At 46.8% G+C, this 26828-nt stretch overlaps 1 protein-coding gene across 2 annotated transcripts in view; it reads right to left on the reverse strand.

Moving 5' to 3' along the window:
• Window positions 1-11724, reverse strand: part of COL6A2 (collagen type VI alpha 2 chain) — a 43157-nt gene extending 31433 nt beyond the window's left edge. Inside the window, exons 1-5 of one of the 2 annotated variants that reach the window (XM_083401258.1) lie at window positions 11210-11380; window positions 8137-8265; window positions 6664-7283; window positions 4864-4884; window positions 4020-4085 (exon numbers count right to left, since the gene is read on the reverse strand). In XM_083401258.1, the coding sequence (XP_083257384.1) occupies window positions 4020-4085; window positions 4864-4884; window positions 6664-7283; window positions 8137-8236 (807 nt within the window). In that variant the 5' untranslated portion in view covers window positions 8237-8265; window positions 11210-11380. Of the gene's footprint in view, window positions 1-4019; window positions 4086-4863; window positions 4885-6663; window positions 7284-8136; window positions 8266-11209 lie in introns of both variants that reach the window. The other variant, XM_083401257.1, reaches the window with a different exon arrangement.
• Between the last annotated feature and the right edge of the window lie 15104 nt (window positions 11725-26828).

Consider the following 26828-nt stretch of genomic DNA (forward strand, 5'->3'; position numbering starts at 1 on the left):
ATGTTTGTGCTAGGCAACCCCTCACGGAAATTTGGAAGGAAATAACAATGTCCCTTTAACTTTTTCCATCCCAAAGGGTACTACCTTATATCAGGGTTTTTTTCTCTTCTCCCCCAACTTACAGTGTGTGTGTGTGTGGGGGGGAGTCGAGATCAGGACTGCACTGAGAGTGGAGAGTATATTTAATCTTTTGATCCCCACAAAAATATATAAAGCTGTATTCTGTTTAATTTGGTTGATTAATTGGGTTGTTGATCACTGGATAAAGTGGGAAAATGAATAAATATATTTGTAATTATAAATGAAGTGTGTATTTCATACCTTTTTTGAGCTGATTAATTGGTCTGATCAGTGGGTATATTGGGGAAATGAATGAATGAATATTTAATACTTTTGGAATTAATAAGTTACATGGGGGAAATAAATGAATTTTTGCAGCCTTCTTTGATTTTGGCACATTTGCAGATTCATTTAAAAGCATTGCTGGGTTCATAAACATTTCCCCCCACATCATGTACGGTATTTTCTTAATTAACAGAGACTTAAATTATAACAATTAGCATGTAGGAATCTTCAGAAATATTTGAGGTTAAAAGGAGGTTCCTCACACTTGCAAAGGCACACAATTCTGTCAGCATATGCAAATTTCCTACGGGCTGTTGGAGATTATGCATACTAGCTGGGAAACGTTAAAAATTCCCTGTTCATGGAAGGATTATGGGCACATTCTCCATAAGGCCTAGTGAATGTGCAGAATGGCTAGTTATTACAGACCTCCCCAAGGGTCCCTATTTTCCAGGGACGTCTTTGATTTAGAGAAGCCATCCCGGTTTCTGATTTGATCCCAATTTGTCCCGTTTTTCCTTAGGATGTTCCTATTTTCATCAGAGAAATGTTGGAGAGTATGTGATTATACACACTGACCAGTCAAAGAACAATTGGTCTAATCATTTAACACTCTGCAGCTCAGTAGTACAGTGGTACCTCGCAAGATGAAAAACTCGCAGAACGAAAGATTTTTTCGTTTTCTGAGTTGCTTCACAAGATGGATTTCCCTATGGGCTTGCTTCGCAAGACGAAAACGTCTTGCGCCTTTTTTTTTTAAAACCGCCAATGCATTCCTATGGGAAACCGTCAATACACAGTGGTGCTTCGCAAGACGAAAAAATTCACAAGACGAAAAAACTCGCAGAACGAATTAATTTCGTCTTGCGAGGCACCACTGTAGTCAACTGCACTTTGTCCAAAAGTGGAGTTTTGTCCAGGGGCATTTTATTTGTGGGAGGAGCCGCTGCCTACCTGCTACAAGGAGGGAGCAAGTCTGCTTCAAAGGAAGCTTTTGCTAAGTGCTGGAAGACAGTTTCTGCACTCCAGTCCGGAGTGGGGAGGGCAGAGACTGTTTCTGCCAGGACCCCTTAGGACAGTGGTGGCAAACCTTTTAGAGACCGAATGCCCCAAACCCACTGATTTATTGCAAAGTGCCACTCTGGGGGATAATGTGGGGAGAGTTGTTGAGCTTTTTTTGGGAGGAGTACCCCGGCATTAGGGACACAGGTGGCGCTGTGGGTTAAATGGGATGTGTCTGGCTTGTTTGGGGTGTTTTGAGGGAACTTAGGATCTTGCAGGTCTTGGGTTCCTTTCGCATGCCCCCCTCAGAATCCCAGAATCCCATGTCTTAAACCACAGAGCCTAGGACTTGCTGATCAGAAGGTCGGCGGTTCGAATCCCCACGATGGGGTGAGCTCCTGTTGCTCGGTCCCTGCTCCTGCCCACCTAGCAGTTCGAAAGCACGTCAAAGTGCAAGTAGATAAATAGGTACCGCTCTGGCAGGAAGGTAAATGGCGTTTCCGTGCGCTGCTCTGGTTCTCCAGAAGCGGCTTAGTCATGCTGGCCATATGACCCGGAAGCTGTACGCCAGCTCCCTCAGCCAATAAAGCGAGATGAGAGCCGCAACCCCAGAGTCGGTCACAACTGGACCTAATGTTCAGGGGTCCCTTTACCTTTACCTTTTACCCCGGCCTTGTTGAGCTTATTTCTGCACTTTATGTATGATATTTTCAAAATAAATAGTTACCTTTCTTAAATTACAGATTTACTAAAGTTCAAGAAAACACAAATTGCCTCCAGAAAATGTAGAATTATATACATGTTACTTAAGAAGCAATTCAAAGGCTTGAATAACTTTCAGAAACTTGGAGAGGTTTTAAAAGGTGGTCTTTGCTCTCTGCGGTAGTGCTGAAAGGAAGAATCCTATATTTGCATTATTGGGTGAGAAATACGGTCTTGTGGAACCACTGCTGTATCTTGCGTGTTACCAAGCCAGGAGGGATGGCCGCAATAGCTTTACATCCAGCCTACTTTCCCCCACTCTTGACTATGGCAGGCATCTCAATTTCCTTATGCTCCTCACAACCACGGTCTCGCAGCACAACATAGCACTTTGGGACACAAGGTTCCGCTCTCCTCAGGGTGTTTTAATTTTAATTTTTGCTAAGTGTAAGGCCAAGAGAAGCAACGAAGGCTTACACAATCACAACAGCAACCTGGTTGGGCGCTTGAATGAGCAGCAGAAAAAGGGGAGTTCAAACCCCACCAAGTCTGGAGGGGGAAAGTGCCACCGCTCACCACCTGCAGGGCAATTCGCAACAGGAACTAAAGGAGGGTGACTGCTGGGACTCAAGCCCCCACCTGGCTTGTCCTCATTGCTTTAGAGTACTTTCCAGGTGGAAAGACAGGAGGGCTTAACCTCTTCCTGGAGCACGGGCTGCTTAGCCCTGCCCCAGGAAAGGTATGCTTGGGAGCAGGTGAGCTGCGCGGAATTCAAGCGCAGGTGAGGGAGCAGGTCCTGGAGGAAGAACTGTGAGGGGAGAGACTCCATCAGGCAAGGCCTCTTTCCACCTGTTGAATGTTACTTTTTGGGTGTTGGTTGCCTATTTTAAAGTTTTATTATTGCATCAGATTGTTATAAGATGTACATTTTTTGTTTCTTAAGCTTGTAAACCGCCTTGAGTATTGTAAGATAAAGGTAAAGGTAAAGGTACCCCTGCCCGTACGGGCCAGTCATGTCCGACTCTGGGGTTGCGTGCCCATCTCGCTCTAGAGGCCTTGAGCCGGCGCCGTCCGAAGACACTTCCGGGTCATGTGGCCAGCGTGACGAAGCTGCAGCTGGCGAGCCAGTACCAGCGCAGCACACGGAAACGCCGTTTACCTTCCCGCTATAAAGCGGCCCCTATTTATCTACTTGCACTTAAGGGTGCTTTCGAACTGCTAGGTGGGCAGGAGCTGGGACCGAATGACGGGAGCTCACCCCGCCGCAGGGATTCGAACCGCCGACCATACGATCGGCAAGTCCTAGGCACTGAGGTTTTACCCACAGCGCCACCCACGTCCCGGCATTGTAAGATAGAAAGATGGTATACAAATTAAAAAATGATGATGATGACGACGTGTTTCCGTGTCTTCCACAGCGCAACTGTGCGCAACATTGTGCGGAAACACTCCCAGAGAAACGAGTGAAAGCACCGCTGGGCACTACGAAGGCGCCTTTTTCACCCTCACAGCCCTGTTTGCTGCTTCGTTTCCCCTGGGGATGAGAGAGGGGAGCACCCACCCCACACTCTCTCCCCTCAGGCTCCACCTTCTCGGGAGAGGAGAGCAACGAGTGCCCTATTGCAGCCGCAGCAGCAGCCAACCAGCTGGTGGTGGGCACGAAACTCTGGGGCTCACAGCGGCGTAGGGGTGTGTGTGTGTGTGCTCAACTTCCCCCCTCCCAACGCTGCTGTGGCCGGCGCGCACTATACAGAGCATTTCCAGCCCACGGGGGGGGGGGGGGAGTGGCTGTCACCTTTGCAAACCACAAAAAACGGACCCGATGGGGCGATGTTGCAAGTCTCCACAGAGTGGGCTCTGAGTGCCATAGGTTCGCCAGCACTGCCTTAGGATAACTCTGGACCCCACCAGTGGTTTGTGGCCCCTGGGTTAGGAATCTCTACCAGATTGAACTATGCCATTCAACTTACCTTTTGTCCCCGAAACCCCTTTGGGCCAGGTGGGCCTGCAATTTCTAGGCAGCTCATTTTGTAGCACTGAAATAAATCCAAACAAAAATTAAATGAACTTCCATAGCTGAGAAGTTGATTAAATTTCTACACTGTGATAAAAATAAAGAGACCCTCACCCCAAATCTAATGAATCCCAGCGGTCTACTGAATGACTCTGGGGACTCTGCCCCATTTCCCAGAGGGAAGGCTAAGATCTGCTACCAGAACTTTGTGGTCTCTTGCTAGGTAGGCAAAATGTGTTTCAATCCCCTAGGATTTTGCAATATGAACTGGGCGCCTGCTGAATTTGGCTTTGTGTAATCCTCTCTTTCTCATTCACAGAATAATTTGTTAAGAAGTCTGTAGCAGCAGTTAAAGCAAACAATATGTGCCAGGTATTATTGTGCTCAAAGAGAACCCAGCTAAGCCTCCCTCCAGGCCCCTCATGTGGTAACAGGGAACATTTTCGTATCCACAGAGGCTTCCCGTGCAACTCAGAAGCCTGGGAGCCTCCATGGGCACAAAAAACCCACACCTCCCACTGCAGTTCAGGTGAGGGGCTGGGAGAATTCACACCACCTTAAGGTAGCCTAGGCAGCCTGCTCTCCCCATCTTCGCCTTGTGCATCATAAATGCCTGACGAGGCCTGTGGAATTAGGCAAATTTGCAGCCCACTCCCAATAAGTTAAATAGAATTTGCTCCAGTCCTAAGTAAATATGCCTGGGTACCACTGCCCTTCTACGGAGCTCCAGTTGCTCTCTTGAGCACTCTAATTTTGTCAACAATTGAAATGCTGTTATTCGGGAAAGAACCTGTACTTACCTCTCCATAGGCTTCGTGTTTCTGTTGGGAGGAAAAAGATTTTTAAATATTAACTGAGTTAAATCTAGGAAGAAGAAAACCGAGACAGCGCTTTCCTCTGCATATTCTCTCTGCGTCCTCTGGGCAAACATGGATTTTGGCACCTCACCTGGGCACCTAAGCCCCTCCCTTCTTAAAAGCAGCTCTCCAGTTTTTAGCATTGCAAATAAATGCTTGCGCGCATGTTCTCTGACAAAGGGCCAGAAATCAGGGAGGGACATTTCAGTGATTACGGATGGCTCTCCTTTACCTCCTTGCTTCTGCCCTCTCTTGCTTGCCCCTAGAGGTTGTCTTCCGTCTTTTCCTCACTTTGCCAGCGGCCATTGTGTTTTGAAAGCAAATCCCAGACACTCAAAATGTGAATTCTGAAGGCAGAATGAGCTATACAAAGTAGAAGGGAAGACTTGGCGGAGGGTCACAGCTCAGTGGCAGAGACCATGATTTGCCTGTAGAAGGCCCAGGTTCGATCCCAGGAAAAAGTAATCAGGCAGCAGGGCCAGAGACCTTGGGGAGCCACTGCCAACAGCCTCAGAATAAAACAGGATACATGCAAATCTATTCAGTTTGCACGGCCTGTGCAGAATTTGATTTTTTGGAGATCGGCTCCAAACCAGTGAGTGGGTAGGGCCGGGTTGTGGACAGGTCGCCCAGCCTCCTGCCTCAGCATGGGGGCGGGGCAGCGTCCCGCATCACACTAGGGGAGACCCCAGCCATGTCAGGTTGCCAGGCGGCCAATCAGGTTGCTTGGGGGTGTGGCCAGGGCCAATTTAAGCCGTGGTGCGACTCTGAGGCTTCCCTTTCAGTCTTGCACTGAGGATCTCTCACCCTTTCCCAGGTTGCGTCATTGGCCTTGCTATGGACTTCGGTTGGTTGCTGTTCAGGGGCCCGGTAGGTCTTTTTCCACTTGGCAAATTGGCACCAGCCACTTGGTTTTCGCCTACCTCATAGCAATGGTCACACCTTTGGCGGGTAGGCATTGGAATAGCAATGTGTGGATGAGGAAAGGTGTGCCCCTCCATGAATAAGGGTATTCCATTAAAGGAATCTGGGGGTGTGGATCTCCTCCGAAGCTGGTCGGGAACCCAGGGGTCCTCGAGTCGATCTGCCTCGGTGGGGCTCCCCCTACTGGTAGTTTACCCTTATCAGACTTCCCCCGAATAATATGAGATGGGAAATAAAGGTGGGCTCCTCCTCACCCCTGCCTGTCATTTCAGCAGCACCACTCTAACCCAGAGGCAGGAGGCTTGGCTCATTCCCCAGCCACTGCAACCAAGGGGGACACCAGGCTGGTAGGGACAGGGACACCCCGATGGATGCACAGATCGTGCAACCCCCAAGTGAGGACAGCAGCCTAGAACTCTGGCCGAATGTGGGGCTGTGGAAATCCAGTGATAGTTTTTGCTCCAATTGTGGTTGGCATGGCTTCCAGCTAAAGGACTTGAGCTGAATAATTTTATCACACTACAGGTTTTAAGAATGCTGCATGCTTGGTATTATGCTTAAATTAATGATGGAGCACGCCCACAAATCTAGGAAGCCTCAATGGCTCTTAGTTGGTTACTGGGTGCTTGGAAGGGCATTCCTTGTACTTTGGAGGAGCTAGGCTCCTTTGGGTGGGAGGGCAGGATAGAAATTTAATAAAATTTATAAAGCTTCTGCTTTGATATCCAGCCCGGACAATGCAAACTGCCTGAAGCTAAATAGTATTTCAAGAAATTGCATTATTCCCCCCACCCCCACCCGAGAGAGATCCATTCTTACCATAACTTGGATGATCCTATCAATGGTATTGGTATCTATCTCGGTGGTTGATTCTTTTCTGATAGGATCCATCTTTGTGATGGAGTAATTGCTCCGGTAAAGCTCCAGCGGGGGGTTGGCAATCTCTCGCAGCCCTTGCTCAAAGATGTTGTGGCTGGGGGCCACTGCAAAGAGCCTGATCCCTGCGTCTCGGGCTTTTTCAGCTTGCAGCTTCATCCCTCCACAGGGACTGCCTGTCACATGGCCATCAGTGATCACAATGGCGTAATTGACAGCCCCAGGGGATGGATTGGACAGGATCTGTGCTGTCATGTTGGAGATAGCACAATCTGTGAAGGTGCCCCGACCAATGTACTGAACTTTCTCCAACCGCTCACGGTAGATCGTCTTGCTGTTAGTGAACTCACTGTATATTTTCACCACATCTGAAAAATGGAGTCCTGCAAATTGCCAGTTGATGGACACTTGGCTCTGGTAGAGCTCGTTCTCCAGCTTTGCGATGAATTCAGGGATGAAGCTTTTCATATGGGTCACTATGCTCCCCAAAGGTGCCGTCTGCAGCGCAATACTCTCAGATGTGTCAATCACAAAATACACCCTGATGGGACAGTCAGTTTGATCTGTATAGAAACAGCAAAGAAAAGTGTGCTGATGCAACCACAACAGTCATACCAAGGCTGATTCTCAGAGGTCCCTATGAGGCCTGAACACTTTGGACTTGTGCCCTTAAAAACAACCACATCCTCAGGGCATAGGATGGGAAATACCTGGCTTGGAGCTCAACCTTGAATTCAACTTGGGATCAGGGCTTATTCCCCAGTCAGAACTTGCTGGAACACAGTCCCAGCCCCTCTCAGGTGGGCGCCATTGCCATCACAAGAGAACAAGGGAGGTGCTCTTGGAGAGCTCTGACACCTCTTTTTCGAGAAAAATAGCACTGCTTGGGATTAGTCAGTCACAAACTGAATGTGAGTTAGCAGTGTGCTGTGGCTACAAAAGAGGGCCTGCATTGATTAATTAATAGTTTACAAGTCACAGGAAGTGGCTTCATTCTGCCACCAGAAGGAGACTCCCTGGACTCAGCTGTACAGCTGTGAATAAACATTTTAAATGTGTTGAAAAGTGCAATATACACATGTGGCACTAGATGGCGACAGTGAACTATGCAAAATTCAATGTATTTTTCAAAACCTTTTTTGAAAAAGCATTTTCACAGTGTTTTTTATATGTGTGTAAAGTCCACCACTATCTCTCAGTGAAGCTCCAAATCGAATAAATGGGTGACAACGTGGAAAATGAGGTTCCAAGTAAGTAATAGTGGTGGTCAGTGAGGTGAGATGGAAAGGAATAAGTTAGCCACTGTGAGCCAAGCAAAGAAGAAAAGTCAGCAAGTAATTTTCCACAGGGATAGGAAAGAGGAGGCCAAAAGAAAAGACAAGGGATAAGGCGGAGTTTTAAAGATTGTGCTTTTACCTGCACAGGACGAAGCTGCAGCAACATCATCATCATTTTGAGCATGGAGTGGAGCCAGCGTTGTGCACAGCAGAACAGCTAAAAAGGCTTCTGGGAACATCTTGGCCACTTTATCATACACCTCGAGTCCTGTCAGGACAGAGCCAACATAACAGTCTTAGATTATGAGATGATTAAGGCACTAGACATGAACAGTGTGGCATTTCAAAGATTCTTTTTTCTATCTCCAAAGCAATAGTATTCAGTGCCATGGAGGGGCAACCATAACATGAGGTGATTGAGATTTAGCTTGGCTGGAGCGGGGGAGCCTTTTATTTAATTTAAGTCTGGCAGTGCAACTTTTGCCAGGAAGAAACTACTCAAGCGGCTTGTCTTGGGCAGTGCTTGTTCCATCCAGGTAAGCGGATGAATATGGTGGCAGAGAATTGCACTGCCCAGTATTGGGGGGAGAAACCAAACAGGGGGAGGAGTTTGGGAGTTCAGCAGCCTCTGGGATAACCTGAAGTACCCTCTAGCACCCAAGTGCAATTGAATTCACTATCTGTAGCCTGCCCTGTAATTTTAAATGTGCTGTTATTGTTTTTTCCTTAATTATCTAATCACCCTACAGAATTGTTCCTGCAGAACACTGGTCCTTCAGTGCCTGCCTTACTAGTTTCAAAGAAACTACTCCAGATTCCATTCTGTTTATTAAAAACTAGTACAAACGTACCTTGGAAGTCGAATGGAATCTTTTCCAGAAGTCCATTCAACTTCCAAAACACTTGGAAACCAAAGTGCGGCTTCTGATTGGCTGCAGGAAGCTCCTGCAGCCAATGGGAAGCCACAGGAGTTCTGTTGGATGTTCGGCTTCCAAAAATAGTTCGCAAACCGTAACACTCACTTCCGGTTTTGCGGCGTTCGGGAGCCAAAACATTCGAGAACTAAGCTGGTCGAAAACCACAGTATGGCTGTATACAGTATATTTCCTTTACAAAGGACTTTAGTGAAGTGAATATATTTTGCTGGCTATAAGAGAGAAATACTGGAGGAATTACACCGCAAGCCCAGGGAGAAAATGACTATACGTGTGCAGGATTGCACCACTAGTGAAAACTACCAGATATTCAGCATTGATCCTAAGCATGTTTCTGCTCACAATAAATGTAGATAAATCTTAATGATTTTAGTGACCTGATCAAGATGCATTTTAAACTTCCAGGTTTATATCAGCTCCCTGATTCAGCCTGTCCCTTCCTCCCTGGGGCTGTATAGCTCTGGCCATCTTTGCTGACAGCCTTTGCAGGCCTGAATACTGAAGGCCCACAGTTCTTTGCTTTAGCTCCCTAAAATCACAGTAGCCTTATCACACCAGGTTCCCAGAAGTGCACTGTTTCTGTGTTCTAGGTTTTATTTAAGTTACACCATATTAACAGTGTGACAGAGCAGATTTCAAAGAAATGTGGGTCTTAAAACACGCATTCTCTCTCACACACACACCTGGCAGGCAAACCTAACTAATGCTAATGTAATACATTTCTCTGGTCGATGAAATGTGCATAAAGGCCAACCTTAAACAACTTAGCAAAGTTATTATAAGTGATGGGAAGGGGGGGAAAGGCTTTGTTTAATGATGTAGTTAGAAACACGAGAGAGTTTTCTCACACACCTATTCCATACCCTCCAACGTTTCTCTGATGAAAATAGGGGCATCCCAGACGCGCTCTGGGGGAGACAGGTACTAGTGGGAGATGCTCAGACTACAAGGTGGCCAGTTCAGACACAGAAAGATGCAAAAAGTGAGTTACGGTGGTTGCCTAAAATGGAGATTCTTCACCTGACTTTTCCAGCGAAAATGTCTTTTTCCTTATTACAGAACTGGGCTCTCGAGTGTTTTCTCCAACATTGTACATTAATGGATATTGTACATGAAGATTCAAGTTCCCTTTTAGCTTCCCTCCAATTCTGCTTTCTGTAGGAATGCTGCCTCAGAAAATGCTGCACTCTGATTTAACTGAAAGTTCTGGTGCATTTTTTCCTCTGGCTCCCGGTTTACTTGGTTGTGTGCTCCCAAAACTTGGCAAAGCATCATCTGTTGCAGCACTGGAAGAGTCCAGGCCACAAATCCAGGTAAGGAAGAGAAAACGAAAAGCAGCCAATGCCTCCCTTTCCCCAGACTTGGCTCATGGTCTGTGCATGGAAGAGAAGAGTCACGACTTCATAGCCTCGTCTAAGAGTGAAATTCCCAGACACACAACCAACACAAACTCCTGCTCCTCCTTCATACAACTTTGGGGTGCTGCTCATGTCTCTAAATTACACATCCTACTGAGGAACACAACAGTTCACAGTTAGGCTGCAATCCGAGTAAGTCCTAGTTGACCAAAAAAGGACTTACTGTTGAGCAGACATCTATAGGATAGCACTGTAAGTTAGAGAGAGATGCCAAGAGTCTCTTGCAGCAACGAAGGAGAAAAGTCATTCTTTTCATTAGCAAAGAGTCTTAATTGCCTCCAATCTAGACATGCCATAGACAACAGAAGGAATGCTGTTGCAACTTTCTGCTAAATCTGCCTAATATCTCTGGAGAACAAAATATGCCCGTTAGCCGTTTACTGCGGTGCTCAAGTTCTGGAAAAACACGCCCTGAAACCCGCTGGCCAAAGGCACCAGATCTAAAGTAAAACCAGGGAAGCCACTAAACCCAATTTGTGAATTCCGCCTTATTGGTGCAAAACTATGGAAGCAGATAACGTTGCCGTGCCAATGTTGAAAGGATGTCTGCGCTTTGAAGAGCAACGGCTGTTTTCTAGTAGAAATCAAAGACCAGCACAAGCATTTCATGACATCCATCGCCTATTGTTACTTGAGGTGACAGCACCTCATCCTGCACAGGTGCCTTTGGTCCTGCGCTTGCTGCGCAGAGTCCTGCTGGGGCTGCTTGGATCGGTGCAACCCGCCTAGATTTGCCCGCTATTCCTGGCGCGGCTGCCTTTCCCTGGCGCTCCCTCGCCGCCCCAGCCCCGCCGAGCTTCGCCCGCTCTCCTCCGCGCTTCCCGAGCCAGAGCCGCGGGCGAAGCTGCCGTCCGCTTACCTGGGGAACCGACTGGCGACAGCTCCGCGGGCGCGGACGAAGGAGGGCTTGCGCGCGTTTCACGAGGGGCGCTGCATCTTGGGCGACCGGGGCTCCTTCCCTTCGCCGGACTTGGGAGTGGAGAGAGGGAGCCCTCCGGGCGGGGCGCGGGCGCCTGGCTCCGTCCTGCCTCTTTCTCCTCCCCCCGGAGCGGGCCAGCCAGCGCCACCCGAGGCAGCGGCCACCCGGCGGCGCTGTGGCTCCACCATCCGCGCTCGGGGGCGCGGACCCTGCCCGGGTCTCCCGCCCGAGCGAGCGAGCTCCTGCTCCGGCTGCCTCTTCTTGCGCAAGCGAAGCTTCCGCCCGGAGCCCCTTCTCGCGCCTCTCCACGGCGCCCTTCGCCAACGCGGTGCCCGCCAGGGGCTTGGGACCCCCCCCCCACCCGCCCGACGGCTCTCCCAGCAGCGTTTAGAAAACTCAGGGAAAGGGGAAAGGTTTTCAAACCCGTTACTTGTTCAAAGTACAATCTGTGCCACTGTAAACTAGCCAGTGGCGTAGCGTGGGGGGTGCAGGGGGGGCCGGCCGCACCGGGCGCAACATCTGGGGGTTAGGGGCGCAAATCCGCGGGTTAGGGGGCGCGCATCCACGGGTTAGGGGGCGCAAATTACTTGCCTTGCCCCGGGTGCTGACAACCCACGCTACGCCACTGAAACTAGCAGCCCACCGCCCCCTTCCCAAAGGCCAGCTGGCAGCCCTGCCATCGCGCAAGGAGGGAGGCGAAGTGGGCTTTGGTGAACCTGCTGAAGAACTTGGTACCCAGGTCACCAGTTATTCGAAATTTCTCAGGACGACACTTTTCACGGTGTCTGGAATTGATACTGATTGTATTTTTGAATCAGCTATATATATTTTCCTCTAGCCCAGATTCTCTTTGCAAGGATGTTTGGTGACTCTAGAAAAGGGTAAGAGTGAAATCGGAATATTTTGTTAGGTTTTGCTTTCTCCCTCCCTGCTGCTTGCTTTTCAAATAAGGACGGTTGGCTGAACCATTTCTGAGATTTCCCCTTTTCTCACCCAAAGAGCAGGAGGCCGTTTTGCATAAATTTCTCCAAATATTCTCCATCATTTGTTTGTAGTGACTGCTATTTCTTTCCCCTCCCCCTTTTGACCTGGTTGCAAACACAATTTTTTGGGTGATTGAATAAATATTGTTTTCCAGTGTTCTGGGACTGTGCTAAACTCAAACCGGCTGGATTCTTAAGAACCCCTGGCAGCATTCTTTGCTCCGTCCGGCTGCCACATTTACGGGAAGGGCTTGAAAGAAAAAAGCATGTGGGAAATCATTCCTCAGAACTGAAACTTCTATCATCCTGTGGCCAAGTGCAAATGCTTGTGAGTATTTTAGTGCATATCAATTGTTAGTTCAGAAACACGAGTTAGGAAAAAAGGAAGCTAATTTATACTCATATATAATTTAGGACTTGCCAATCAGAAGGTCGGCGGTTCGAATCCCCGCGACGGGGTAGCTCCCGTTGCTCGGTCCCTGCTCCTGCCAACCTAACAGTTCGAAAGCACGTCAAAGTGTAAGTAGATAAATAGGTACCACTCCGGCGGGAAGGTAAACGGCGTTTCTGTGTGCTGCTCTGGTTCGCCAGGAGCGGCTTAGTCATGCTGGCCACATGACCCGGAAGCTGTACGCCGGCTCCCTCTGCCAATAAAGCGAGATGAGGGCCGCAACCCCAGAGTCAGCCACGACTGGACCTAATGGTCAGGGGTCCCTTTACCTTTATAATTTATAATTATGGTGCTGGAGGAGACTCTTGAGAGTCCCATGGACTGCAAGATCAAACCTATCCATTCTGAAGCCTTGTGTCTAGAGGGAGGTCAACACAAGGTAGAGACTGTTGCCTGGGCGAGATTTCTTCTATGTTGGTTATACATCTACCTCACATTAGACAAAGATCCTCTCCTTAGCAAAGTCTTGTCAGACCCCTTTCTTTCCCCAGGGCTACAACAGTTTAACATAAAGGTACAGTGGTACCTCAGGTTAAGTACTTAATTCATTCTGGAGGTCCGTTCTTAACCTGAAACTGTTCTTAACCTGAAGACCACTTTAGCGAATGGGGCCTCCTGCTGCTGCCGTGCCACCGGAGCACAATTTCTGTTCTCATCCTGAAGCAAAGTTCTTAACCTGAAGCACTATTTCTGGGTTAGCGGAGTCTGTAACCTGAAGCGTATGTAACCTGAAGCATGTGTAACCTGAGGTACCACTGTACAGCAACTTGGACTGTCAATGGAACTTTTGCGATCGATGCCCCCACGATCTGCCAAGGCTATAATAAAAATTAGGTTGAACTCCAGGAACTAACAGCAACAGCAGAGAAAACATATCCCCCTCTTTACTTTCAACTTTCTTGGGCATATGAAACTAATCACAATTATCCTGAATTTCTGCTTATCCCTCAAGAAAGAAGGGCATTTTCGTTGGCCACGTTTAATTCAAATCCATCAAACCTTCTTTGGGGAAGGTTCTTGGGAATAGTGGAAGGAGAAAGAATTTGCCCATGTGAAGACCACCTGCTGGAAACTCTTACACATATGGTTCTTAAATGTAAACTATATGCTGATCTCTGCCAACAGTTTCTAGATCAACTCTGCATCCCCAAATGGAAACCAGAGTTGGAGGTCATACATTTTCTATTACTGGGGAATGTTCAGGAGCTCACCAAGTTAGTGGCTAAATATCTTTATTTGGTTTTTTGTCACAGAAACACATTGCAGACGTCTGATCTCCCTGGAGACCTAGAGATGTAACATTAGACTGTTTTGACTCTTTTCATTTGACAAATGTTTTGTGACATTGGGGAGGTGGTAATTCTGTATTGATTTACTATGGATGTTTGTATGTGATGCCAATAAAAGGTTTGATGATGATGATGATGAAGGAAATCAGCCCTGAGTGCTCACTGGAAGAACAGATCCTGAAGCTGAGGCTCCAATACTTTGGCCACCTCATGAGAAGAGAATACTCACTGGGAAAGACCCTGATGTTGGGAAAGATGGAGGGCACAAGGAGAAGGGGACAACAGAGGACGAGATGGTTGGGCAGTGTTCTCAAAGCGACTAACATGAGTCTGACCAAACTGTGGGAGGCAGTGGAAGACAGGAGTGCCTGGCGTGCTCTGCTCCATGGGGTCACGAAGAGCCGGACACGACTAAACGACTAAACAACCACAACAAATTTATACCGAATCAAACCATCAATCCACCTGGCTTGGGATTGTCTGCACTCCTCACAACGGCGTGATAGAAGAAAATGTCCATGAAAATGGAGGCGCAGGGGAAAATATTCTGTGACGTTCCAATGATTGGGTGGGTTTGGCTCAGGCACAACAACTCTCGGGTGTCTTTGGCCCCCTCAATACTTGTTTGAAGAGCCCCCAGTGCACATCATGCATGTGTGACACATCACAGCTTCACCAGAAATGAAAAGGACATTGCTAACACCTGGCAGAACCTGCCAAAATCTGGGGAGAGGTCTGGGATCCTAATGGAAGGGCTTCTTACTGAAGCTGCAGGTTGCTCACCCAACCTGCGCTATTTCTTGTGCTGTTGCTTGACAATGGCTCTTCCTGTGTAATTGATTCCAATGTTTCCTTAAAAAAAAAAAAAGTACCAGCAGGAGGCAATAAATATTATATCTGGACAGCTTTTGAGACATTGGTTGCATCCAGATTGTCTAATCTAACTCAATAAACCTGTGAACCACCCTGAGACCTGTGGGTATAGGTCACTATATAAATTTAATAAATGATATTTTCTTAAACTGAAAGCATGGGGCAGGCTTGTATTCCCCCTGCCCACCCCCAACCCCACCCCCACCTGGAGTGCTTTCTTCCTGGTATGCCTTGAGCCGGAGTAACCCATTATGTCTGAACACTGGCGAAGATGAAGCCTCAAAGCCAACGGGCAAGGGAGGGACTGAAGGGGCAGGCAGGGAGCGCAAGATCCTGGTATTCATTCTTCCAGTATATAAAACTTGGCTTATCATAGAACCATAGAGTTGGGAGGGACCCAGGAATCTCAGCTAGATCATCCATGGCAGATGGTCAGCCAACTTCTGTTTAAAAACCTCCAAGGAAGCAGAGTCCACAAGCTCCCAAGGGAGACTGTTGAACAGCTATTACCATCAGAAAGTTATTCCTGAAATTTAGTTGGAATCTCCTTTCTTGTAGCTTGAAGCCATGGGTTCAAGTCCTACCCTCCAGAGCAGGAGAAAACAAGCATGTTCTCTCTTCCCTGTGACAGCTGTTAAGATATTTGAAGATGGCCGACATATCTCCTCTCACTCCTCTTTTCCTCTTACCCAACTCCTTCAACTGTTCCTCATAAGGCTTAGTTTCCAGTTCCTTGATGATCTTGGTTACCCTCCTCTGCACGTTCCAGCTTGTTAACATCCTTCTTAAATTGTGGTGCCCAGAATTGGACACAGTATTCCAGGTGTGGTCTGACCAAGGCAGAATACAGTGGGACTATTACTTGCCTTGATCTGGAAATATACTTCCGTTGATGCAGCCGTCGCTGCTGCATCACACTGTTGACTTGACCCCTCGATCCTTTTCACATATGCTACTGGCCAGCCAAGTGTTCCCCATCTAATATTTGTGCAGCTGGTTATCCCTGCTTAACATGTTTATAACTTTGGATGAGAAAACTAACTGATCATTTTGAACTATGGAGCAAACCTCCCTTGACTTTCAGGTGTATCACTCCGAGCCAGTCATTTGGTGACAATTTTTTAGCTTTTGGGGAGGGCAAGGTATTTAAAGTCTGTCCAGTCTCGAGAACAGGGTTGGGCCTGATCCTCCTTCCTCTTTGGCATGTCCACCAATGCTCAGCAAGGTAATGTTAGCTGTGTGCTTGGCTTGTTCTTGTGCCTTTCCGCATGGCACCAGCCTTGCCTGGTTGGCTGTGCTCATCACGACTGGAATGCGTTGCAGTGTTTGCTTTATTTTCTAGTCACCAGAGAAACCAGGAGGGGAATCTTGAAATCAGTTCCCCGAGAAATCCAACTGGACGGATACCACAGGATGGATTTCCTCCTGTTCGCTTTGGCAATGATGCCTTGAAAGAGGAACATTTTTCTTAACTCGCTTTTCCTCCAGGCACCTCCCAACATCGTACCCACACCCACCCAGCCACCCACGGGTAATATTTATCCACTTTCCCCCTTTACACTAAGCTTTTGACTTTGCTCTGCATGACTCAGATGCCACACGCTAGAGAAACCTTTTTTGGCAATGGCTTCAGAGAAAAGACAATATTTCTGCTGTTAGGTTTTTGTTGGTTGAATGAGTAATGCTACCTCTGTGCACAGTGGTGTGTGTGTGTGTGTTTGCGTGTGTGTGTGTGTGTGTGTACCAGAGACCAACTCTTTTGCAACAAGTAAGTGGGCAGTGGGGGTGGTTTTTAATTATTGCATTAGCCAGAATTCAATAGTCTGGGAAAAGAGGGGGCTGCTGTCTACAAAAATAGGTAGCAGGGCACTATTCTGAATGCAGTACAAATATGTGGGTTTCTGAGTGCTGTGGCTGGAAGGAAACCATATGGACTGGAAAGACTGTGAACTTTCCATTGTCCTTTCCATTGTTCCCTGAGGAACAATGTGGTTGTTGTTCCTGAGGTTGTCAATGCAGCTGCAATGAGGAATATAAAATTTAAAAATGCACATTTGAATCATTTTTGCCATCTTGTTTTACCATGTTCTTAATACAGGGTGAATTCAGACACCAAGAGGTGACTTTCAGTAAATCGCACCATGCCATAGATATGTGGAACCTGTGTAAGGTAAAGGTAAAGGGACCTCTGACCATTAGGTCCAGTCGTGACAGACTCTGGAGTTGCGGCGCTCATCTCGCTTTACTGGCCGTGGGAGCCGGCGTACAGCTTCCAGGTCATGTGGCCAGCATGACAAAGCCGCTTCTGGCGAACCAGAGCAGCGCACAGAAACACTGTTTACCTTCCCGCTGGAGCGGTACCTATTTATCTACTTGCACTTTGATGTGCTTTCGAACTGCTAGGTTGGCAGGAGCAGGGACCGAGCAATGGGAGCTCACCCCGTCGCGGGGATCCGAACCACCGACCACCTGATCAGCAAGTCCTAGGCTCTGTGGTTTAACCCACAGTGCCACCCGCGTCCCTTGTGTAAGCAATGCTAAAATTTAGCCCTTCCAGCCAGTTGATGGGTACTCAGTGAAGAATGGATCTTGAACTTCATTCTTCCATGAAGTGTCTGCTTGAAAAGCTATGAATGTGAATGAACCCCTGCATGTGGATCTGAATTGCCCTACACCCTTTATTTTGGCATTCATTGGAATTAAAGGAGTGACAGGAATGAGCAGCATGTTGCTAAGTATTTGTGCTGCCTTGACAGCCCATAGCAGGAACAGGACAGGATGATCACAATGTCTGACTGTCTGTCAGTTTGAAAGTAAAATGGGGTCATCCATAAATAAGGGAGTAGTTTCTATATATGCATATACTGGGCAAAGGAGATGCAGGTGGCACTGTGGTCTAAACCACTGAGCTTTTTGGGCTTGCTGATTGGAAGGTCAGCGGTTGAAATCTGTGTGATAGTTGCTCTGTCCTAGCTTCTGCCAACCTAGCAGTTCGAAAGCATACCAATGCAAGTAGATTCCATATAAACATTCCATTAACTTATTTCTCTAATATGTGGCTCATGCTCTGGACCACCCTTTCTCAACCTTGGGTTCACAGATGTTGTTGGACTACAACTCCCATCATCCCTAGTTAGAAGGACCAGTGGTCAGGGGTGGTGGCAGTTACAGTCCAGCCACACCTGAGGACCAAAGGCTGAGAAAGGCTGCAGTCTAGTGGGGTCAAGTAGGGCTCTTCAGCTGGTGGGTGTTTTTTTTTTTGCTGTATTCAGGAGATTACAAACAATTGTGTCCTGTGCATCTCTTCTAATTGGCCATGTTTCTTTAATCTTGAAAGGAGGGAAATGTTTTTTTTATTATCATCCTGGTTACAAATTTCTACATTCCAGAGCTTTTTGTTGTTCAGCCAAAGAAATAATGATTTCAGCAGTGCTGCAATGATTTAGTAAACCAAAGGAGGAGTTGGCACATGGCTACACAGACCTAAGGTAACACATTGCGGTTCAAATGCTCCCTAGAATTATGCAATTCCTTCAGAATATCAGGGAAATCTTAACAGCCATTTCCAATATTATATTGTACTCCTCACATTTTGAAAATGTTCAGAGAATATTGATCCAAAAATGGCCCTGGCACAAAGTCTTCTTAATGTGAGGGTGTTCAAATGTTACATGTGAAATGTGAGAGGTACAAATTGTCCTGGAAACTCAGACACATGCCTAAAGTCTGGGCACTTTGCTTCCCTACATGAAACTTCCTTTAAAAAAACATAAGAATTCAAAACATGGGTAACAGAATGTGAAAATTTGCCTTGGACTTTCCTTTTGTTGCAAATAAGGTATGACTCCTAATTTCTTCTTTGTTGGCATCTGGTGAAAAGACAGCCTGTAATTATTTCAGAAAGCTCAACATTAGGAAGGATTAAACTGCTTTTTCCTGTCAATGGCATATGAGATCCATTAACAAACCACTACGTGAGTTGTATTTGAATCCTACCAACTGGTGTGGTGATCTGACTCATCAGATGACAGAGACAGAATCAGAAGGTGGTCAAAGTCTATGGTTTCCTTGGTTTTTATTTTATTATCAGTCTTAGGGATGTTGATGCCAGATGCCTTTAAAATAGTTTTGGCTGCCAGAGTGTGTATGGGGTGCTTGCGGACGATGTGATCTGGGGCGCTGAGTGTGTTTTGTTTACATGACCATGCTGTGTTGTGGGATTCATGTGAGAGAATACTAAGAATTTGGGGAGACAAATTTCTTTCCCCTGTAGAGGCAGTTCAGAAGGTAGGGCACTTCTGTAACATTTGGCCCAGCCCTCAGCAGGAGGCAAGCTGTGGCACTCTGCATCCAATCAGATGAAATTGCACACATTGCAGTAATTACAAAACTCCCCCCCACGGGACTTATTTGTTAGCAGATATGGCTAGAAACTGCAGCCATGGATGGCTTTGTGGTGGGTCATTAACTTTGTCTTCAATGTACCAGCCTTGCCTGTCTTAAAATGGCAGAAATATAGTAATAAAGGTGCCTCCAGCTGGGGAAAGAATGCATCTTCTTTGGAAATGTAAACACAGTTTCCCCTCTAATATTTATTCTCCTCTGAAAATCACATGAATTCAGAGCCTTATTTTATTTATGGTTTAGGAAACAGAACAGGAATTATATCCTGCAGCCATTTTGAATATGCATGCGCTATTTCTTTTTATGTAGGAGAGGTCTACGAAACATTGTACTTGAATAAGGATGAGGTTCTAGATGCACATCTGAGAGTTGCCTGGAGCTGCTGCGAGTGAAAGTTTACAGCTGGTAACACTTTTACCAGCTTTCTGTTTTTTCCCCAAGCCCCCCCCCCCCCCCTAAGCTGAGCCCAAGTGCTGGGGACTTATTGAAAAGCAAGATACGACACCACAGTCATTTCTGAAATTGCCATGGCATCATCTGACTCAGCCATTTCAAGCAATGAAAAGTGATTGCATGTGGTGATACTTATACACATGTGACCCACCAGCTGCCCCAAATCATAGCTCAGTTGGTAGAGCATGAGACTCTTCATCTGGGGGTCATGGGTTTGAGCCCCACATTGGGCAAAAGATTCCTAATTGCAGGGAGCTGGACCAGGTGATCTTCAGGGGGCTTCCAACTCAATAGTTCTATGATTCACCTGGAAACATCCTTTGTGCATTAGCAATGCCAGCAGCACTGTGTTCTATTTTGGTGCCAGGGACAGGGAGAATGTGTCTCTGCTCCTTGATCTGTCTGCAGCTTTTGAAACCATTGGCCATACTATCTCCCTGGACCAGCTCTGTGGGATGGGCACTTCCCCTCCCCGGTGGTTCCATTCCAACTGCAAGGCCCTATCTGGAGAAGACAACAGAGAGACTGTGTCAGCCCCACAGCCCTTGTGCTACGGTGTGCCACAGGACAGGACATTGGCACCAGTGCTGTTTAACATCCACCTGAAGCTGTTGAGAGCCAGTGTGGTGTAGTGGTTAAGAGCGGTAGTCTCATAATCTGGGGAACCAGGTTCGAGTCTCCGCTCCTCCACATGCAGCTGCTGGGTGACCTTGGGCTAGTCACACTTCTTTGAAGTCTCTCAGCCCCACTCACCTCACAGAGTGTTTGTTGTGGGGGAGGAAGGGAAAGGAGGTTGTTAGCCGCTTTGAGACTCCTTAAAGGGAGTGAAAGGCGGGATATCAAATCCAAACTCTTCTTCTTCTTCTTGAGAGTGGTCATTAGGAGTCTGGGGGTAAAGTGTCCTCAGTACACAGATGATGCTCTGCTCTTTTTCTCCATAGCATCTAACTCAGAAGAGGCTGAGCATGGTCTGGCTGCAGCTGTGAAATGGATGGGGTTGTGCAGGCTGCCTATACTCTGTGAGACCAGGGTAAAAGCTCTGGTATTAATTTATAAGGCCTCCTTAAGAACTCAGGTCCAGGATACCTTAAGGACTGCCTGGTCCCCAATATCCCTGCCTGATCATTGAGGTCCCCAGGGGAGTTTCTGCTAGTGTTCTTCTGTGGTTCAGATACATGGCTTATAACAACTGGAAGCTGCATGTTCAGTATTGTGGGCCGAATCCTGTGGCACTCCCTCCTGGCTGAGATTAGACAGGCCTCCTCTCTGCTGAGCACCAGGGGCTTGACAGAGACCTTCCTTTTCCAGCAGACATTCCCAAGGTACTTTTCCATTTCTAGGATGAACTTTCATAGTTCTTAGTCTCTATATGGTGGTAAAAATTTTTTTTGTCCCACGCTTAGAAATTCTGATTATTTAGCAGTATATAAATAAATACCTGAAATGAATGAAGGAAGGAATAAATTTAATAATAGGTAGAACGAAAAGTAAAGATATGTTGTCTGAGGCCACAGACCTAAACATCGCCACACAGGAGGCAAATTGCCCACCAAGAAGACTTTGCCAATGACTTTCCACACCAGCAGTGACTGCAGATGTACAGCAGGCTATTTTCACTTATTCTGTTTTCTGCAATAGGGGGAAATCTGGATTCAGTGTGAAAAAGTACAGCCTGGCGCTTCGATGACAAAGAGGTTGTGTGGATGCTGCTAAAAATTTGTGGGCATGAGCAGCACCGATTACACAGTAGACCTCGTGTTGGGAAGAGCCCTTTGCAGGCGCAGGAGGAGCCTCCCTGATTCAGCATCACTTTTCCAAGCAGCTGAAACAGGCTGTGAACTAGGGGTTGCTGTTGTTCTTAAACAGGCTTGGCTCTCAGTAACCTCTTAAGTTTGCGTAAGTGACACCAACATAAATGGTTGTTGATTTACTACTTAGACCGTTTCTTTACCTGCCTCTCACTTAAAGGTAAAGGGTAAAGGGACCCCTGACCATTAGGTCCAGTCGCTGACGACTCTGGGGTTGCGGCGCTCATCTCGCTTTATTGGCCGAGGGAGCCGGCGTACAGCTTCCGGGTCATGTGGCCAGCATGACTAAGCCACTTCTGGTGAACCAGAACAGCGCATGGAAACACTGTTTACCTTCCCGCCGGAGTGGTACCTATTTATCTATTTGCACTGGTGTGCTTTCAAACTGCTAGGTGGGCAGGAGCAACGGGAAACTGCTAGGTGGGACCGAGCAATGGGAACTCACCCTGTTGCGGGGATTCGAACCGCCGACCATCTGATCGGCAAGTCCTAGGCTCTGTGGTTTAACCCACAGCACCACCCGCATCCCATGCCTCTCACTTGTTTTTGTTGTTGTTTAGTCGTGTCTGCCTCTTCGTGACCCCATGGACCAGAGCACGCCAGGCACTTCTGTCTTCCACTGCCTCCCTCAGTTTGGTCAAACTCATGCTGGTAGCTTCGAGAACACTATCCAACCATCTCGTCCTCTGTCATCCCCTTCTCCTTGTGCCTCTCACTTAGACGCACACAAAATATCACATGTTATTTATTATGGCATTATCAAGAGTGAGCTTATTAATAAAAATGCCTACCATCACTCAGGACAGTGCAGGAATAAAAGTAAGATAGCCTTGGCCCCAGGCTTACAATCATCTTCGAACCAGAAGTGGGAGTCAGACATCGGCCTCACACATCTGTTTGTTTCCCTGTTTCCCAGCACTTTTTGGAGAGAGCGGTAAGTCAATCCAGATGTGGCTGATTGAAATGAGTCATCTTCCACTAAGGCCAAAGTGAAGCATTAAACTTGTGGTCAGTTGTTTCCTGTTCTGAAACTGAAGAGGGCTGGGGCTTCTCGGGGGCAGGACAGGCCTTCTCCAAAGGCCAGGGAGGCAAAATAGAGCTCAGGCAACCCTGCCTTTTTCATCAGCAGTGAGCAGCCTGTGCAGATTCTGTCCTGAAAAAATGCCCCTGCCAGACTCAGCTTTTTAATCCATGTCTGTGCACGGTGCCTGCGTTTGTGTGGTTACTCATACTTGGCCCATTTGCAAAGGTACATATAGGACATTTCAGATGCATCCCTAAGAAACTAAGCATGATCCAGCCAAAGCAACTTAAAATAAAAGTCCCATTGATTTCAATGGGAGAAAGTAAACACACGCCCAGCTCTCCCACTGTGTAAATGGGATTTAAGCCTTGAAATGCGAAAGCCCTTCTTCAGGATCTTATTCATCTAGGTACATTTTAGAAAAACAGCTGAACATCCTCATCCATTGCAGACATCACAGGAAGATTTTTTCTGTTCACCTGTCTCTTCTTGTGTAACCAATTACCACTTTCAATGGCCCAACATAATAAAAATCAGCTGGATTACTCAAATGTAAGGAGTTGCTCCTCTCTGTGGACAGAGCAGTCATATTGTTAACTAGAATGGAGCTCTCTGGCTGCTTTTAAGGCCCTCACTAGTTGCCAATTTGTTCCCCAGCTCTACTCAAAATGCTGCTTCTAACTTCAAGGTATAAAAATTAGATGATCGTCACCTGAAGTGGCAGCATTTTGTCCTGTGCTTTGGCCTGCTCAGCACATTCTTTCTGATGCGCCTGTTTAGTGTAAATGGTCTGGGACTAGATTATATGAAGGTTGGCCTATTTCACTCCCAAGGTCTTCCGGGGAGGAGAATGGCTGACTAGTTGTTGACTGTTGATGTGCTGCCAACTGAGATAATTATGCAGTGATTTATGATAGCCATTTATGATAGCCATGTTTTAAAGGCAGTGGAGATGCTACATGTTCTCATTCTTTATTCTCAATACATGATCTGTCTACATTCAGAAGGAGTTATGATTCCTAAAGTACATAGTGGACCAAATTTGGCTTCTGTCACCCACCCCACTGTGCCTGGTGACTTTCCAGTGCAGTGTCCAGCACTCATAGATCACATTCTTTTTGTCTGGTATTACAAAATCTTCCTTCAGCTGGATTTTCATTCAACCTACATATCACAAAGTTCAGCTACTTGGAAGGAAAATGCTAATTTGCAGATTAGCAGTCTTTCCTTGTAAATATTTGTTTCAACAAAATATGAGCTCAGAAATTCTATTCAGCTGGCAACATGTACAAGCAAAATTTGTTATAGACAAATTCTTAGGAAATTGAATGGATCCTTTCCTTATCATGCAGTGATTTAGTAAATTACCGTATTTTTCGCTATATAGGACGCACCTTTTCCCCTCCAAAAATTGAGGGGAAATGTGTGTGCATCCTATGGAGCGAATGCAGGCTCCTTGGCTTCAGCGATAGCAATGGGAAGCCTCCGAAGCACAGAGGGAGCACTCCCTCCGCGCCCCGGAGGCTTCGCGTTGCTTTCGCTGAAGGGAGCTATCCGCAAGCCTTCGGAGCGCAGCAGGAGTTCCCCCCGCGCTCCGAAGGCTTGCGGATAGCAGCCTGCAGCCTGAAGCCCGGGGTGTGCTGCGCCAACTCCCGCTGCGCTCCCTGGGCTTCAGGCAGTTATCCGCAATCCTTTGGAGTGATGTGGGTGGTGCCGAGTCCCAGAATGTATGCAATTGAAGCAGGTGCACCCCAGAACTGACATTGGAGGACTGTAGAACTTCACTGCGTAAGCTGTTTCCTTAGCACAAGGATTCCTAAGATTGAATAGCAGGAGGGATAAAGGAGCCTTCAAGGAGCAGCTGGTAGTGCTCATTTTATTCCCAATAATTAATGCTTCAGGAGTAAGTACTGTATGTTATAAAGGCAGTGGAGATGCTACATGTTCTCATTCTTTATTCTCAATACATGATCTGTCTACATTCGGAAGGAGTTATGACTCCTAAAGAACATAGTGGACCAAATTTGGCTTCTGTCACCCACCCCACTGTGCCTGGTGACTTTCCAGTGAAGTGTCCAGCACTCATAGATTGCATTCTTTTTGTCTGGATTACAAAATCTTCCTCCAGCTGGATTTTCATCCAACCTACATATCACAAAGTTCAGCTACTTGGAAGGAAAATGCTAATTTGGACATTAGCAGTCTTTCCTTGTAAATATTTGTTTCAACAGATTATGAGCTCAGAAATTCTATTCAGCTGGCAACAGGTACAAGCAAAATTTGTTATAGACAAATTCTTAGGAAATTGAATGGATCCCTTCCTTATCATTCTATTCTGCAGTGATTTAGTAAATTAAATATTTGCAATGCACAAAGATATTATCAGTGTAATTGAAACCAAGGACCTGCCAGGATGAGCAAATTTAGAATCTTGGCTTTGCTCAGTGAGATATAATTTGATGTGTGTGGACTGCACACAATATTCCAGGTGTGGCCTGACCAAGGCAGAATACAGTGCTTGTATTACATCCTTTGATCAGGACACTATACCTCTGTTGATGCAGCAGAGAATAGCATTCACTTTTTTTTTGCTGTTGCATCATACTGTTGACTCATGTTCAGCTTGTGATCTACTAAGACCCCTAGATCCTTTTGACATGCACTGCTTGCAAGCCATGTGTTTCCCATCATTTCTGCAGCTGTTTATTCTTTGCTAAGTGTAGAACCTGACACTTGTCCCCACTGAAATTCTGTTAAGGTAATTTTGAATCCTGATTCTGTCTTCTGTGACATTAGCTACCCCTCCCAGTTTCCCGTCTTCTGCAAATTTGATGAGCATCCCCTCAATTCTTTCATCCAAGTCATTTATAAAGATGTTGAACAACAACGGGCCCAGGGCAGAACCCTTGTGGCACCCCACTTGTCACTTTCTCCCAGGGTGATGAGGATGGGTATGGTCAGTCAATCAGCTACAAATCTACCTAACAGTTACCTTGTTCAACCCACATTTTATCAGCTTCTTCGCACGAATATCATGGGGGACTTTGTCAAAAGTCGTGCTTAAATCAAGATATACTATATCCACAGCGTTCCCCTGATCCACCAAGCTTGTAACTCTATAAAAAAGGAAATGAGATTTGTCTGGCATGACTTGTTTTTGAGAAAGCCATGTTGGCTCTGATACGGAAGGGGGGGGCATGTCTTCTTCACCTCCTTCTTCGCTACAATATATCCATTTATTTCCAATTGTCAATGTCAAAAGGGACTAAAATCTATAAAATTCATAGAAAATCAACATGCCAATTTGCTCAATTTCTCTAGGACTCCATGACACCTCCCCTGTCCTCCATAATCCCTCAAGCAAGGTGTCAAGACCCTAATCCTGTCAAATCACTCTGCCAAGCCTTTCCTCCGGGCAAGGCCAGGTGGCAGACCATGCATACATGGACCATTGTCTTCCCATCAGGTACTCAGGATGTGATTATCTGCGCATATCTCCAGCTCTGCATATTCCCCCCTCCCTCCTCCATATGTTAATCCTGTGTGACCCAAACTCTTCTTAATGTATTCATGATGTAATCTGTGTAACCCAACCTCTTCTTAATGTATTCATGATGTAACTGGGATGTCTTTTGCACTGTATTCTGGGACATGGAGGGAAGTTTCAAAAGTTCATGTCACTCCTTTCTCTCTGTTCAATCTCGCCTTGAACCTGTTGCGCAATAAACTTGGATCTTCTGCAGTTTGCTCCTGTCTCCGGCTGAGCTCATTTTCCTCTGCAGGGACCAGCGGACTTAGTCCGACGAGCTGGGTGGCAGAGCAGCCTCGCACCCAGATTTTACCGTAGCAGCTCTTAGTATCCTTTTTAAAGTGCTTATAGACAGACTGTTGAATTATCTGTGGGGAGGCAGCACCCACCACCAGAAGTGCTGCAGAGGGAAGAGCACACAGCCAAGCCCACTCCAAACAGCCGCCCCACAACCACCTCCAAGTACAAGTGCCTGGCAGTGGCAGCTGGTGGACTCTGGACTAGGTAGAGTGCCTGGCAGCCTTAGAGGTGCCTGGCAGCATGGCTAAGCTTCTCTATTTTTATCCTCCTCATCCTCCTCCTTTGCAAAGATACTGTGCGCACTTAAGAATTGCAGGTTTACAAATAATTAGTACTTAACTAAACTGAAAAGTGCCTTACTTTGGTTTAGAAGGGGTCCCTGCTATCATAATTGCTTCTTCACTGGGATTACACCCCCCCCCCACTCTGGTTCTCTCTCTATTCT

The sequence above is a fragment of the Podarcis tiliguerta genome (assembly GCF_965153285.1).
Source record: "Podarcis tiliguerta genome assembly, chromosome: 1".
Taxonomy (NCBI): domain Eukaryota; kingdom Metazoa; phylum Chordata; class Lepidosauria; order Squamata; family Lacertidae; genus Podarcis; species Podarcis tiliguerta.